Genomic DNA, 12,100 nt, shown 5'->3' with positions numbered 1-12,100 from the left:
GCAGTGTTCTGTCTTCCAGGTATTTGTGCCTAAGACCCTTCATAGTTTCCTCTTCTGTTTGTCCATATCCTTTGAGAATCAACGACTAAAGCTGTTGGCTCAGGGTGCTATGGCGGAATCTTTCCGTCCCGAGGGTCAGCCGTCTGCCAGGAAGCAGGCCATAAAAGTCAGGCCTGATCCAGCTGCTGTCCACCTTCCCCCGGACATCCATCTAGAGGCTAGTGAAAGCCCTGAAGAATTTCATGGTATTGTTTCAGATTCCTCTGTTATGAACCTGTCAAAGGCTGGCATGGATCCGAATTCTCACACATCCTCTGAGGCTTTTCCAACATCTGCACCTGATGTTGAGAGGGAATCTTGGCTCATAATATCCAAAGGACTAAGGGGGATTCCTCAGGTTTTAGTGAGGGAAGATATTCCTACCAACATTTTAGAGTTGCTTCAGGGGTCTGACTCTGACGGTTTTTCAAGCGGATGACCTATAGAAAAGAAACCAAAGACAAAGCATATTTCTCCTGTTGTAAAGGCTCCACAGTGTGAATGGCCAGATTTCACTTGTGGTTTATTTAATCCTTTGATGCCCTTGAAGCCTCCTCAAAGGCTCCTCCCCCTGGTTTTCCACTCCTGTTTAGAGACCTAGTGAACTGGATTGTTCAGATGAGGATTTGGACTCTGAGGTAGAATCCCTGGCCTATTCGTTCTAGCCCCCCAAGACTGTGGTTCAGAGAAAGAAGATTCATAGAGTTTCGACTCCCCTTTCAAAGAGTTGTCCTTTGAGGATACTATTGCCTGCGTGATGGACTATTTTAAGTGGGACTGTTCCCAGGTCTCTGATGTTCAAAAAAAGGTACTATGAGCTCCTACAGATGGCGTCTCCTAAACCGTCTGCTGTTCCTCCTGTTCTGGCTGCCCTTTTGGATGCCTGTTCTACAGCTTCTGTAACCCCCGATGCTCCACCTCCTGCACCAAAGAAGCCTGATAGGTTCTACAAGGTGCCTAAGGACTGCAGATTTCTTTATAAGTGCCCTTCTGCTGAACCTTCAGTGGTATCAGTTTCTTCTGACAAGTCCTCCAAGCTGTTGCCATCTACTAAGCTGCTCCTTTCTGATAAGGATAGTAGGGCCATGGATAGGTTGGGCAAAAAGGTTTACACAGCTACCACCTTGTCTTTTAGGGCCATCAACTACCAGACTCGTATGACCTGGTATATTTTGGCCCTCCTTTCCCAGGTTTCTAAGGTGGTTTCTGACTTTTTTTTTCTTTTGAGGGGAAGGCTTCTTCCCTTTCCCTGTTAGGTTTTAATTCTCAAGTTGCCTGCCAGTCAGTAAAATGCAGCTATGATGCAGCTGATGCCTCATCCAGGGCTGCTGCCTTTGGTTCAGTCACGAGGCATTGTTGTTGGCATTGCCTGATAACATTAAGCCCAAACTTTTGGATGCTCCTCTAGATAACAAAAGTGTTTTTTGGACTGCTGCTGCTGTCCTCCAGGATTAGGGTAAGGCCTTGCAGGATCTGAAGCATATTTCTGTTTCCCATATCATCACGTTTCAGAGGAACTATCCTTCCAAGTTTGCCTTTGTTCATGGGAAGACCCCCCCCCCCATTTAAGGGTAAGAAGGGTCCAAGGTGTGTTCCTCCTGCTAAGACTACTCAGACTTCTTCCTCCCAGAAGAATTATTTTCAGGATAAGCCTGGTACTATCTGACAAAGGAACATTCCTTCCTCTAGGCCAGTGCTGTTGTCTCTCCACCTTCCCTTAGCACTTCCAAATTGGCTTTGGATTACTTCAGATTCTTGGGTTCTCTCAACTGTCCATCAGGGATATTTTCATGGTTTGGAAATCCCTTCCTCCCTTTTCAGGCATTCCTCAACCTTCTTGAGAACAGCTTCCTTATTTTCCAGAGGTTCTGCAGTCCCTTTTGGATCAAGGTACTGTTCAGCTTGTTCTTCTACCCAAGTGGGGAATGGGTTTTACTTCAGGATGTTTTTGGTTTCCAGGAAAGAAGGTACATATAGACCAATTCTGGAACTTTCCCTGCTCAACACCTTTCTCAAGATCCCCTCATTTTGGTTTTTGGAAGTTATCCCTTCAGACATTGTTTCCTCTTCTGCTTCCTCAGGCCTTTCTGGTGTCTCTGGATCTCAGGGATGCATACCTTTATATCCCAATTCATCCTCTCTTTCAGGAAGTTTTTACATTTCTGTCTCTTCCTTGCATTTTCATTTATCTGCTTTGCCCTTTGGCCCTTTTACTGCCCCAAGGGTATTCACCAATTGCCTTGCTCCTGTCATTGATTTTTGCAGACTTCAAGGTGTCCAGATTTTTCCCTATCTAGATGATCTGCTTATTCCAGCTCCTTCTCCCAGTAGTCAACTACAGGATCTCCATCTGTGGCTCACCATAATTTTCTAGAAATCATTTGTGAGTCCCCCTCTCCCCCCAAGATCATGTTTTTCTTGGATTCAGGGTTCATACCATTTCCATGCTGGCATCTCTTCCTGCCCCCAAGGCTCTCTTGACGACCTTTTTCCAGTCTCCTTCCTCTGTCCCCTGTCACAGCGAAGGAATTTCTCACGCTTCTGGGATTTATGGCTACCATCATCCCCATGCTCCCTCTCACCAGGCTCCACATGAGGAAAATTCAGTGGTAACTCATATCAGTATGGCTTCAACTCTGCCACTCCCTGGTGATCTCTGTTCCTTTTCTTCCTTGTCTCAGGCTCAAGTTTCAATGTTGGATTCATCAACTCTCTCTCAATCCAGGGCTTACCTTTCAGGAACCTCAGGCAGGGGATGAGGTGCCTCTTGTGGGCTTCCTAAAGGTCCAAGGTTTCTGACCTCATCAGAGTTCAGATCTTATCGGTATAAAAGAGATGATAGCTCTGCTTTTGGCTCTACAAGCTTTTCATTCCCTCTTTCATCCTGGGCCTCCTGAAAGTCTTCACTGGCAATATCATAGTGATGTGATATGCCAACAAGCATGGGACCATAAGGTCCTATCTCCTTTGCAGACTGGCCCTTCAGGTGTGAGATCTAACTATCCAGTATCAAGTGACTTTTCAGGCAGTTTACATTCCTTCATAGCACAATCTAGCGGCAGACACTTTGAGCATGTCTAGAACACCAGCTCATGAATGGATGCTTCACAGAAATGTGTTCCTGGGCATTGTCTGTCAGTGTGGTATTCCTCTGGTAGATCTCCTTGCCTCCCCTCTAAACAAACAACTTCCTGTATTCTGTTCCAGAGTCCCAAGTACTCGGACTTGAAAAGTGGACACCCTGTCTTTTCCTTTTCCTTAGAAAGGGATGTTTCTATTTTATTTTCCTCCCATTCCTCTTTTATCATGGGCTCTGCATAAGATCAGGCAAGACTCTCCCAGAATCTTGCTGGTGACTTCCTTTTGGCCCAGACAGCGTTGATTCCCCATTCTTTATCACTTGGCCAGGGGGCAGTTACTTTGTTACCTCACTGGGTGGATCTTCTCACACAAGACAAGGGATCTCTTGTCCATCCTCACCTGTGCACTCTTCAGCCATCGCTGTGGGTAATAGGGTTTTGATACCTTTTAGGCACCTCTATTTTGAGGGCATTCTCAGAGTTCTTCATGAGGCCAGGAAACACACTACCAGAAAAATCCAATATTTACAAATGGATGATAGTGCACTTGAAGGCTGTATGACTTCCATTGTCTGTTTTAAGAATGTGCCCTTTATGCAAGTTTGTACTCTAGGTTTTTGCTTTGATCCTACTCCTTGTACTTAGGACTTTCTTTGGCACTTTAGTTCACTCGAACCTTGCCTTCTGAACCTCTTCTTTCAGGTCTTTGTCTTTTTCCCTAGTGCCTTTCTTGGAGATATTTTGGAACTGCTTCAGATTCTGTTCAACAGTTTCTTTTTCAGATTTCCTTCAAAGTGGGAATTGACAGCTATGCAAGTCTTTGAACCATGTTATTTAACTTGCAAGAAGACCGTCTTCAGTGGGTGGTGGTGATCATCCTGCCATTCCCATGTATGGCTAGCTTCTTCACCTTCCTCAGCAGCTGTACCTCCATGTAGATTTGTTACATATTTGATCTTAGATTTTTAATTATTTGTGTTCACATGTGGTTGCTTGTGACTTAAATGTTGAACTGGGAATCACAAGGGCTGGGAACTGTGTTTGACCCATGACAAGCTCCACTGGAAGGCACTTGGGTCCCTATGTGTGTTAGAGAATTCAAGAATTTTGTACCAAGATCAGGATCCGTTTTTTAAAACAAGGGAATCTTAGTGGGTATCCATTCCTTAGAGCGTTCTCTCAGATCAGCTGACAAGAAAAGGCTACTTCAAAGAAATTCATTCCTTTTGACATATTTAAAAAGTCTTCTAACTGCTCATGTTGAAGGAGAGAAGAAAGTATATGTCATGTGGTCTCCAAAGTAACTGACATTGTTTAAGATTAAAAAGGAAATTCCAAAATGTATAGAATATCTGATGTTATCAATTCATCAAAATGCTCCAGAGAAGGGTTGTCTTTCCAGAATCTATAAAATTGTTAAAAATAAATTGGATTTTTGTAATGATAATTATTGGGGATATTTTATAACTATTAACAACCATCACCCAAGTGATGGTTTGAAAAACTGATGCTTGTATCCACTGTACAAACTTCTACATCTTTAAGGTAGAAATTATTCTTTTGTACATTTCTACATAAAGCAGTTATTACTCCACACAAAATACAGTTGATTTACAAAAAAAAAATATGGCTGTTGGAGATGTGGATCAGCTGACTGGCAACATATGTTTTATGAATGTGATATAATTAAGCCTTTTTGGAATAATGTAATTTTTTTTTTACAGGATCTATTCAGTGATAATTTCATTCTAAATAAATGTTTAATTTTGTTTAATGCACCAATGCCCATTTGTGTGAAAAAGTTGATTACTCTGTTGTTTGGACCACCTCACAATTGCAAGGAAAGTGATAAAAAAACTGGAAGGTAGCCACCACTCTAACCATGAAAGAATTTTATAATATTGCAGCTGAAACTTGTCATATGGAGATCTTAACAATGAAAGAAAGAATCACTAGAATAACTTCTTTAAATTCATGGATGAAACTAAAGAGATTGCTGAACAAATGGACACCTATATCAGTTATGATATAAATAGTTAATAGATTACTCCTTGAAGGCTTGTGTAGCTGAGACGTCAGAGGAATAAAGTGTGTTGGTTCACTAGCTGGTGGTTCTTTCTTTATACTTGTTATTTTGTGGATCGCTATGATATAAATAGTTGTTAATGATGTGTTTTGTTATAGTTATATAAGTAGACACCTTGTATATAGTTGTTTCTTTGAATGTTCTGTTTCTGTTGTCTGTTGATGGTTGCTAAATGTAATTTCTATACATACTGATGTGACAGTTTTACTACTTCATTTAACTTAATAGAAATACTTAGAAAAAAAAGATGAACTTTTCTAAAGTTAGTGATACTTCTGTCTGTTAACATTTTACTGATGCATTTTCTTTGTGTGTTAACAGGGAGCCACCAAAGAAGAGAAGAATGGAGGGATTAATACAGAGTCAGCTGCCATTAGACAAACTAGTGAAAGTAATTAATTCAGACCAGTCCACCAATAGTGACGCCCCAGAATTGGACTCGTGTGAACCTGGTAATGCAGTTTCTGGAAGTGGCAACACTTGCAATAGTACTCGACATTCCGCTTTACCATCCAGTACTCAGAAACTACTCTTACCAAAGCCTAAATTAACATTTGTCCGCCTTCCAGTAATGCAGCTTGCTCACATGCCAGTTATTCTTACAGCAGCAGATAGTAATGTTAAGCCTGTTGTAGTTGCTGTTGACAATCAAGGGTCAGTTGTTCATGTAATGCCTCATTCTGTTAACACTGTGATGCCATCTTTGGAAGCAAAGTCATTTCCTTTAAGAGAAACTTCACTTCCAGCAATGTCAAACTTCTTTGGTATAGAACCCCTTAATACAGCTGTTCAGACAAATATGGACAAAGCTTTATGTAGCAGTATACAGTTACAGGACTTCAGGGAGATGTTTCTAAAGAATAGTGGTCCTTCTATGAATGTCCAGACTGATGCTTCATGCACCACTGTTCCAACAGTCACCTGTTGCTCCAGCGAGTCTTTAGTGTCTTCCTTTTCCCAGACAGACATAAGCTTTAGTTCTCAGGTGTCCTTACCTGTCAGTGTTGAGACTCAGACTTTTGTACCTCATAGGATTACTGCATCTGTAGGTGCTCAGACAGATAACTTAGAATTTACCTGCTGTCCTTATGGCATTTCTAGGGAGACACAGACTAATGCAACTCATTTGTCCACACAAACTGGTAGTCGTATGAGTAATTCTCTGATGTGTACCAATATGTTTGGACATGTGTCTTCATCATCATACAGTGTCTCAACCCAAACTAGTTTCTCAGAAGAACCTTTGTTTTCAGAAAACATTACCCAGAGTTTAATACATGTAACAGATTCTTCCACTTTTGTGCATGCTAATGTCATGAAATCTTCAGCAGTTACAAATTTCAATACTCAAGCCAGTGAACTTCCCTCACAACCTATGACAGACAGTCAAACTCAAACTATGAACTTTCTACATGATTTGGAAAATATTTTGTCAGACAGTATGTCGAATCATACTCTGGACAGTCGTGGTCTTCTGTCTGATGCTAGCACAAGCTGTGAAACAGACCTGACATCTAGTTCTGTGCAAAATACTGGGTTAGACTTTGATTTTGAAGAATTCTTGTCTGCCAGTAACATCCAAACTCAGACTGAAGAAAGTGAATTTGGTACCATCCACTCAGAACCAGTGTTGGAATCCCTTGACATTGAAACACAGACTGACTTTCTGTTTTCAGATGCTGCTGCCCAGTCCTGCTATAGAGGGAATCCAAATTACCTGGGGATGGAGATGTTTGACACACAGACCCAGACAGACTTAAATTTTTTACTAGACCAAAGTGGACATCTCCCTTTGAGCAGTATTTTAAAGCAATCAAGTTTCTCCGTAAGCACAGACTCTTCAGATACAGAAACGCAAACAGATGTGCAGGCCTTGACAAAGACTGATGCTCTTACTTGTGTAGATGGGCAGGTCCAGTTAAGCACTACCGAAACTCAAACTATAGATAGCTGTTTGGAAAATTTTGGAAATCTTTTCTCCACTACCAATGAGACTCAGACTGTGATGGATGATTTCCTTATTGCTGACCTGGCATGGAATGCAATGGAATCACAATTCAGCTCTGTAGAAACACAAACTTGTGATGAGTTGTTTGACTTGCTAAGAAGCTCTGATAAAGACAGCAACTGAAATGTGTGCTACGATATTAAGAAACTTGCTGATGAACTCTCATTTCTGAATGACTCAGTGCACCATGATTGACTGTCAACACTGTTTTTGTCTTTTATTTTCTCATGGACAGTTCGCTGAGGAAACTAATTTCTTTCTTTGTAATTTTTTTTTTCTTGATTTTTGTAAAACTGCAACTCTTATTTAATTTGACATGATTGGTTTTGATGTTTAGTTCAATGTAAGTCTTTTTTTTGTAAAACACTATCATACTGAGATATAAGTAAGAATTGCTGCTTTTTCTTTTGTTTATATGTTCCAGACTATTTGATGTTCTGGGGAATGCACTTTATTTATTTTAAGGGTTTTAAGTATGCATTTTTGGTTGTTGTTACATTAGATGTTTGTGTGATTTGCCTGTCGGTTGGGTGACATTTTGTAAAATGAAGTGGCAGATTGGAGCCCCTGCTGTCCTTTCTTGACAGTTCAGTAAATCATATACAGTTTGTGTATTGTGTTTATGCAGAGTTCGAGTTTTCTGTATACTGTTGATCAGAACATTAAGATGAATGTTTAGTTTATACTTTTATTTACTGCCAGGGATGATTGTGTTATTACCGTAGTAACAATATACCCTTATCTTCAGAATGCCACAAATATTATTCTGGGAAGACTTCTGAAGTTGTTCCAACTGATGGAAATACGCGCTGCACAGTATCTGCCCCCCCCCCCCCAACAACAAAAAAAAAAAACTCTAACAGTGCTGACTTATTTAAATAATATACTGGCATCATACCCAGTTCTATCTTGATATTGCCTTTCACATTTTCCAGATACCCTTCTTGCTGATAACCAGAAATGTACCTACATTTCAGTGCTGAGGTAGATATGCCACTGATTTTCTGTATGTTACACAGGACGTTCACCCAGTTTTCCAAAATGTAATACTTTCAATTAACTCAGAATTATTACTCGGCAACACATTTGATGCGGAAGTTTTTCTTGGCTGTTTTTTTTTTCCCAAACCAGAATGTAGTTGGGGAGGTAGGGCATGAGAAAGAGCATTACTCCAAGGAATGTGTTATGTCAAAAGGTTGAAGATGATAGCATAAGGGAGTTAGGCATATGCGATGTGTGGCCAAGATTCATTGCCTAAGTCCATCTGCGTACCTGTCTGTTTTTCAGAGAGGGTGATGTTCCTTTTCCAGCCTTTTCTAATGAAATGTTGACCACTGGAATAAATTCACGTAGCTTAATCTGTATGACAAGTCAAAGCAAAACTGAAGTAAACACATGCAGATACCAAACTACACGACTATTGAAATGTAACTTTCCTAAGTCTCTTATCAAAACCAACTTGTGCCTTAGCAGAACCTTCATTGTTACAAAATGAGAACCAAAGACAAATGCACATAGGTAAATTACCCCATCGTGAGGATTTAACAAGAAAAAAAAAGTGTAGCAGGTACTGTAAGCAAGTCTGCCCTTCATTAAAAAGGGTAGAAAGTGTCAGAAACTGCTAGTTTGTTCCATATTAAAATAATGTACAAAAAAAGTATACACATTACAAATTGCAATTTGACTAAAAAACTTCTATTCATTTCTCATTTCTTTTGAAAAGAGACTATCTGAATTAAACTATATTTAGCCTGTCTTTTCTGTAAATCATATGCAACATTCAGTACCAGTTGTAACTTGGTTCACTTGTACTCTATGTAAAGTTCAAAAGTTGAAAATTACTGATCTGATGTTGTCAATCTTCATTCATTCATGACGAATGGGACTCTGTTCTGATCCTCATAACCAGAACGGCCGTTATACAGCTCTCGCCAGCCAAAAAGCTCTCGAGCTAAAACTCTACCCACAATGTCCTTCTCTCTATTACCCTAGATCTCATTTGCCTCTATTACCGTAGATCTCATTTGCCACTCTGATAGCAAGACAAATCACACAATGCTCTCCAGCTAAGTGCTTTAATTATATATTTTCTTTTCTAAGACAATAGTTGTTATACATTTAGTTTTCTTTTTCTCTTATGTTATTTTCGTGCGCGGATATTAGTTGTCTACCCTTCTTACCTAACGGAACTGAAGAGTAAGATTCCTAAACTAATTGTTAAACAAACTTTGGCACTGACAGTCATGGCCCCCTTGGTAACGACAGCTTCAGCACTGACTTTGACAAATTTGGCACCGACAGTTTAGTCAGCAGCGACTGTGACACCCTCAGTGCTGACAGTTTTGTTGGCTCTGACTTTGATAACCTCTGCACTGACAGTTTCATCCCACCAGCATCTTTGACCTTCCACTTAGTACCAACTTCTCATTCTGCTACGTAGCGTATAGTGCCTAAGCATGAAACTTTAGTAATTCCCAGCACCAGGTACTTCCCTTCTATAGCCCCTCTTCTGGGTCATCTTCCCAGTCCCTTGTTGGATAGGCCAGAGTCTCCTTTGGAGATGTCAGCCCGATCTACCAGAAGTCTTTCTGAGGTAGATATGGTGAGATTAGTTGGTCAGCTTTTGGCAGCCGGAGGTCTTCCTGCACCCACTAGGCCCTCTCTCCCACCTGGAGCCGAGGTCTTCTCTCCTAGCACTCTTCCTCCTGAATTTCCTCCTCTGATCTCCTCACCAGGTTTGGAGTCCACCTCAGTTACCCTGGTTCCAGCTATTACGGTACTAACAGTAGCTCGTTCTACAGTGCCTGGATTGGCTCTGAAGTCTTCGGTTCCCTCGGAACCGATAGACTCTTGGGCCATAATTTGGCTGTCAGTTTGGAGGGCCCCTTTATGGTCCCTATTGTTTTGTGTGGGTTATCTTTGGCTCTCAGAATCCTGACAGTTTCGGACTCTTCCCTGGCTCCTGTTTTGGTGGGCGGTCTGTTGGGGCGGGGTGTGACCCCAGTTCCAAGGTTGTCTTTCTTGGTTCTGGGCTCCCATACCTCTTCCGGTGGGCCTGCCTTCGAGATCATGGAGTGACCTTTAGCCTCAGTAGGCTCTCAGATGGCCCTATCTACATCAGAGTGTCACATCCTTGTACCTTCTGGACCGCAGCTGCCACCATCTCTCATGCTGAGACAGTGGGCACTGAAACTGCAAGATATGCCTCTTCAGGGTCCCTCTTCTTAGGAGTCTTCCTCAGAGATCCCCACTGAGGAGCCACCCCATAAGAAGACTTGCAAGAGGAAGCATTTAGATTCTCCAGAAGAATCTGTTACAGGAGACGCAGACTACGATGAAGGGGAGAGTTCCTCTCAGTCACCCCTTGAAGATGTCTTATTTGGAGACTTCCTGGAAATCTTAAAACAGAGGAGGTGATTGGAAGACCGCACACCCATCCTCAGACAAACTTATTAAGCTAATTACACAGCGGGTGTGGAAAACTCCTGATTCTATAGAGCCTATTCCCCGGCGCCAAACAAAATTTTATTAGCTCCAGAAGATCATCCACATTGGGGAAAGTGTTTAGCAGTAGATGCCATGGTGGTGGGGGTGGCCACCAAAAAGGAACTTGCCAAGGAGAGTTCCACTGTCCACCCTCCTGACTGAGAGTGTCAGATGCTCTTAGGTCCTTGAATTTCATGACACACTTCACTAGACTCCAAAGGGATCTGATAAAGGTGCTTTTGGCTACCCTTGCTGGAGCTGTGTCGGATGAGGTACGAGATGAGGTTGCCTTTCAGCTTGCCACCATGGAGCCTCTATCAACCTCTTCCATGCAGCTCATCACTCATGCAGCCAAGGATATGACCAGGGCAGCGGGTTTAGGCATTGCCATAAGGCACCACGTGTGTGACTTCGCGGAACCTTTGTCTTCCTTTGTCAGTGCTTCTGTTGACGTATCTTCCTTGACTAGCCAGGTGCGAAAAAGATGGAAAGACCCTTTCTGCCATGGGCATTCCTTTTTCTACTCCTCAAAGATCATACTGTAAGATTCAGAGGAGTGGAAAAATGTAGTTCAAGAAATCCCAAGGGCTTTTTCAGGACACACATGGTGAATATTCCTCTCTGGGGCAGATGGGGGGAGGTCTAATGGAAGACGACCTCTCTGTGGCAGAGGTGACCATGAAATCAGGGCTCCAGGCACTCCTTCTCCGGGCAGCCCTACCATCGCTCCTGAATGGAGGCCCGATTGCTTACCTCTGGAAGCAGTCGGGGGAAGATTTTCACTGCACCAGACAGCCTGGCTGTTGATAACTTTGGATACTTGGCAAGTGCAGAGAATTCTCATCAGAGGTTACCACATTCCCTTTACTCTCTTTCTAAACTCCTCAAAAAGAGTCCCTGATGTTCCACCCAATCGTGGGGTGGGGGGGGGGGGAGGACCAAGCAGCAGTACAGGTTCAGTAGCTGTTGGAAAAAGAGTCCTCCAAGAAGTCCCACCAGACCAAAGATGATCTGGAGTTTGCTCAAGATTCTTTTTAGTGCCAAAAAAGACAGGGGACTGAAGACCAATTTTGGATCTCAGCCTTCTGAACAAGTTCATTCAGAAAACAACATTCCGGATGGTCACTGTTCATTCTATTCTTCCCTTTCTAGAGTAAAACAATTGAATGTGCTCTTTAGAACTTCAGGATGCATATTACCACATAAAAATGGACAAATGCTCCAGAAGGTTTCTCTGCTTCCAGCTGGGAGCCAGTCATTTTCAGTTCAGAGTGCTGCCTTTCATTCTCACTACAGCACCCCCCCCCCCGGGTGTTCACCAAATGTATAGCAGTAGTAACAGCTCACTTGAGGCTATGCAGATTCTGAGTTTTTCCATACCCAGATGACTGGTTCCTCACC

The 12,100-nt window shown here is 42.2% G+C and overlaps 1 protein-coding gene across 1 annotated transcript in view; it reads left to right on the top strand.

Moving 5' to 3' along the window:
- ATMIN (ATM interactor) overlaps positions 1 to 7,834 on the top strand; it is a 290,294-nt gene extending 282,460 nt beyond the window's left edge. The window contains exon 4 of the mRNA XM_044081799.1: positions 5,527 to 7,834. Coding sequence (XP_043937734.1) covers positions 5,527 to 7,336 — 1,810 coding nt within the window. The 3' untranslated portion in view covers positions 7,337 to 7,834. The remainder of the gene's footprint in view (positions 1 to 5,526) is intronic.
- Positions 7,835 to 12,100: the final 4,266 nt, after the last annotated feature.

The sequence above is a fragment of the Protopterus annectens genome, chromosome 8.part1 (genome assembly GCF_019279795.1).
Source record: "Protopterus annectens isolate FY-2018-M chromosome 8.part1, PAN1.0, whole genome shotgun sequence".
NCBI classification, from domain to species: domain Eukaryota; kingdom Metazoa; phylum Chordata; order Ceratodontiformes; family Protopteridae; genus Protopterus; species Protopterus annectens.
This window is presented reverse-complemented; position numbering and strand designations above follow the sequence as displayed.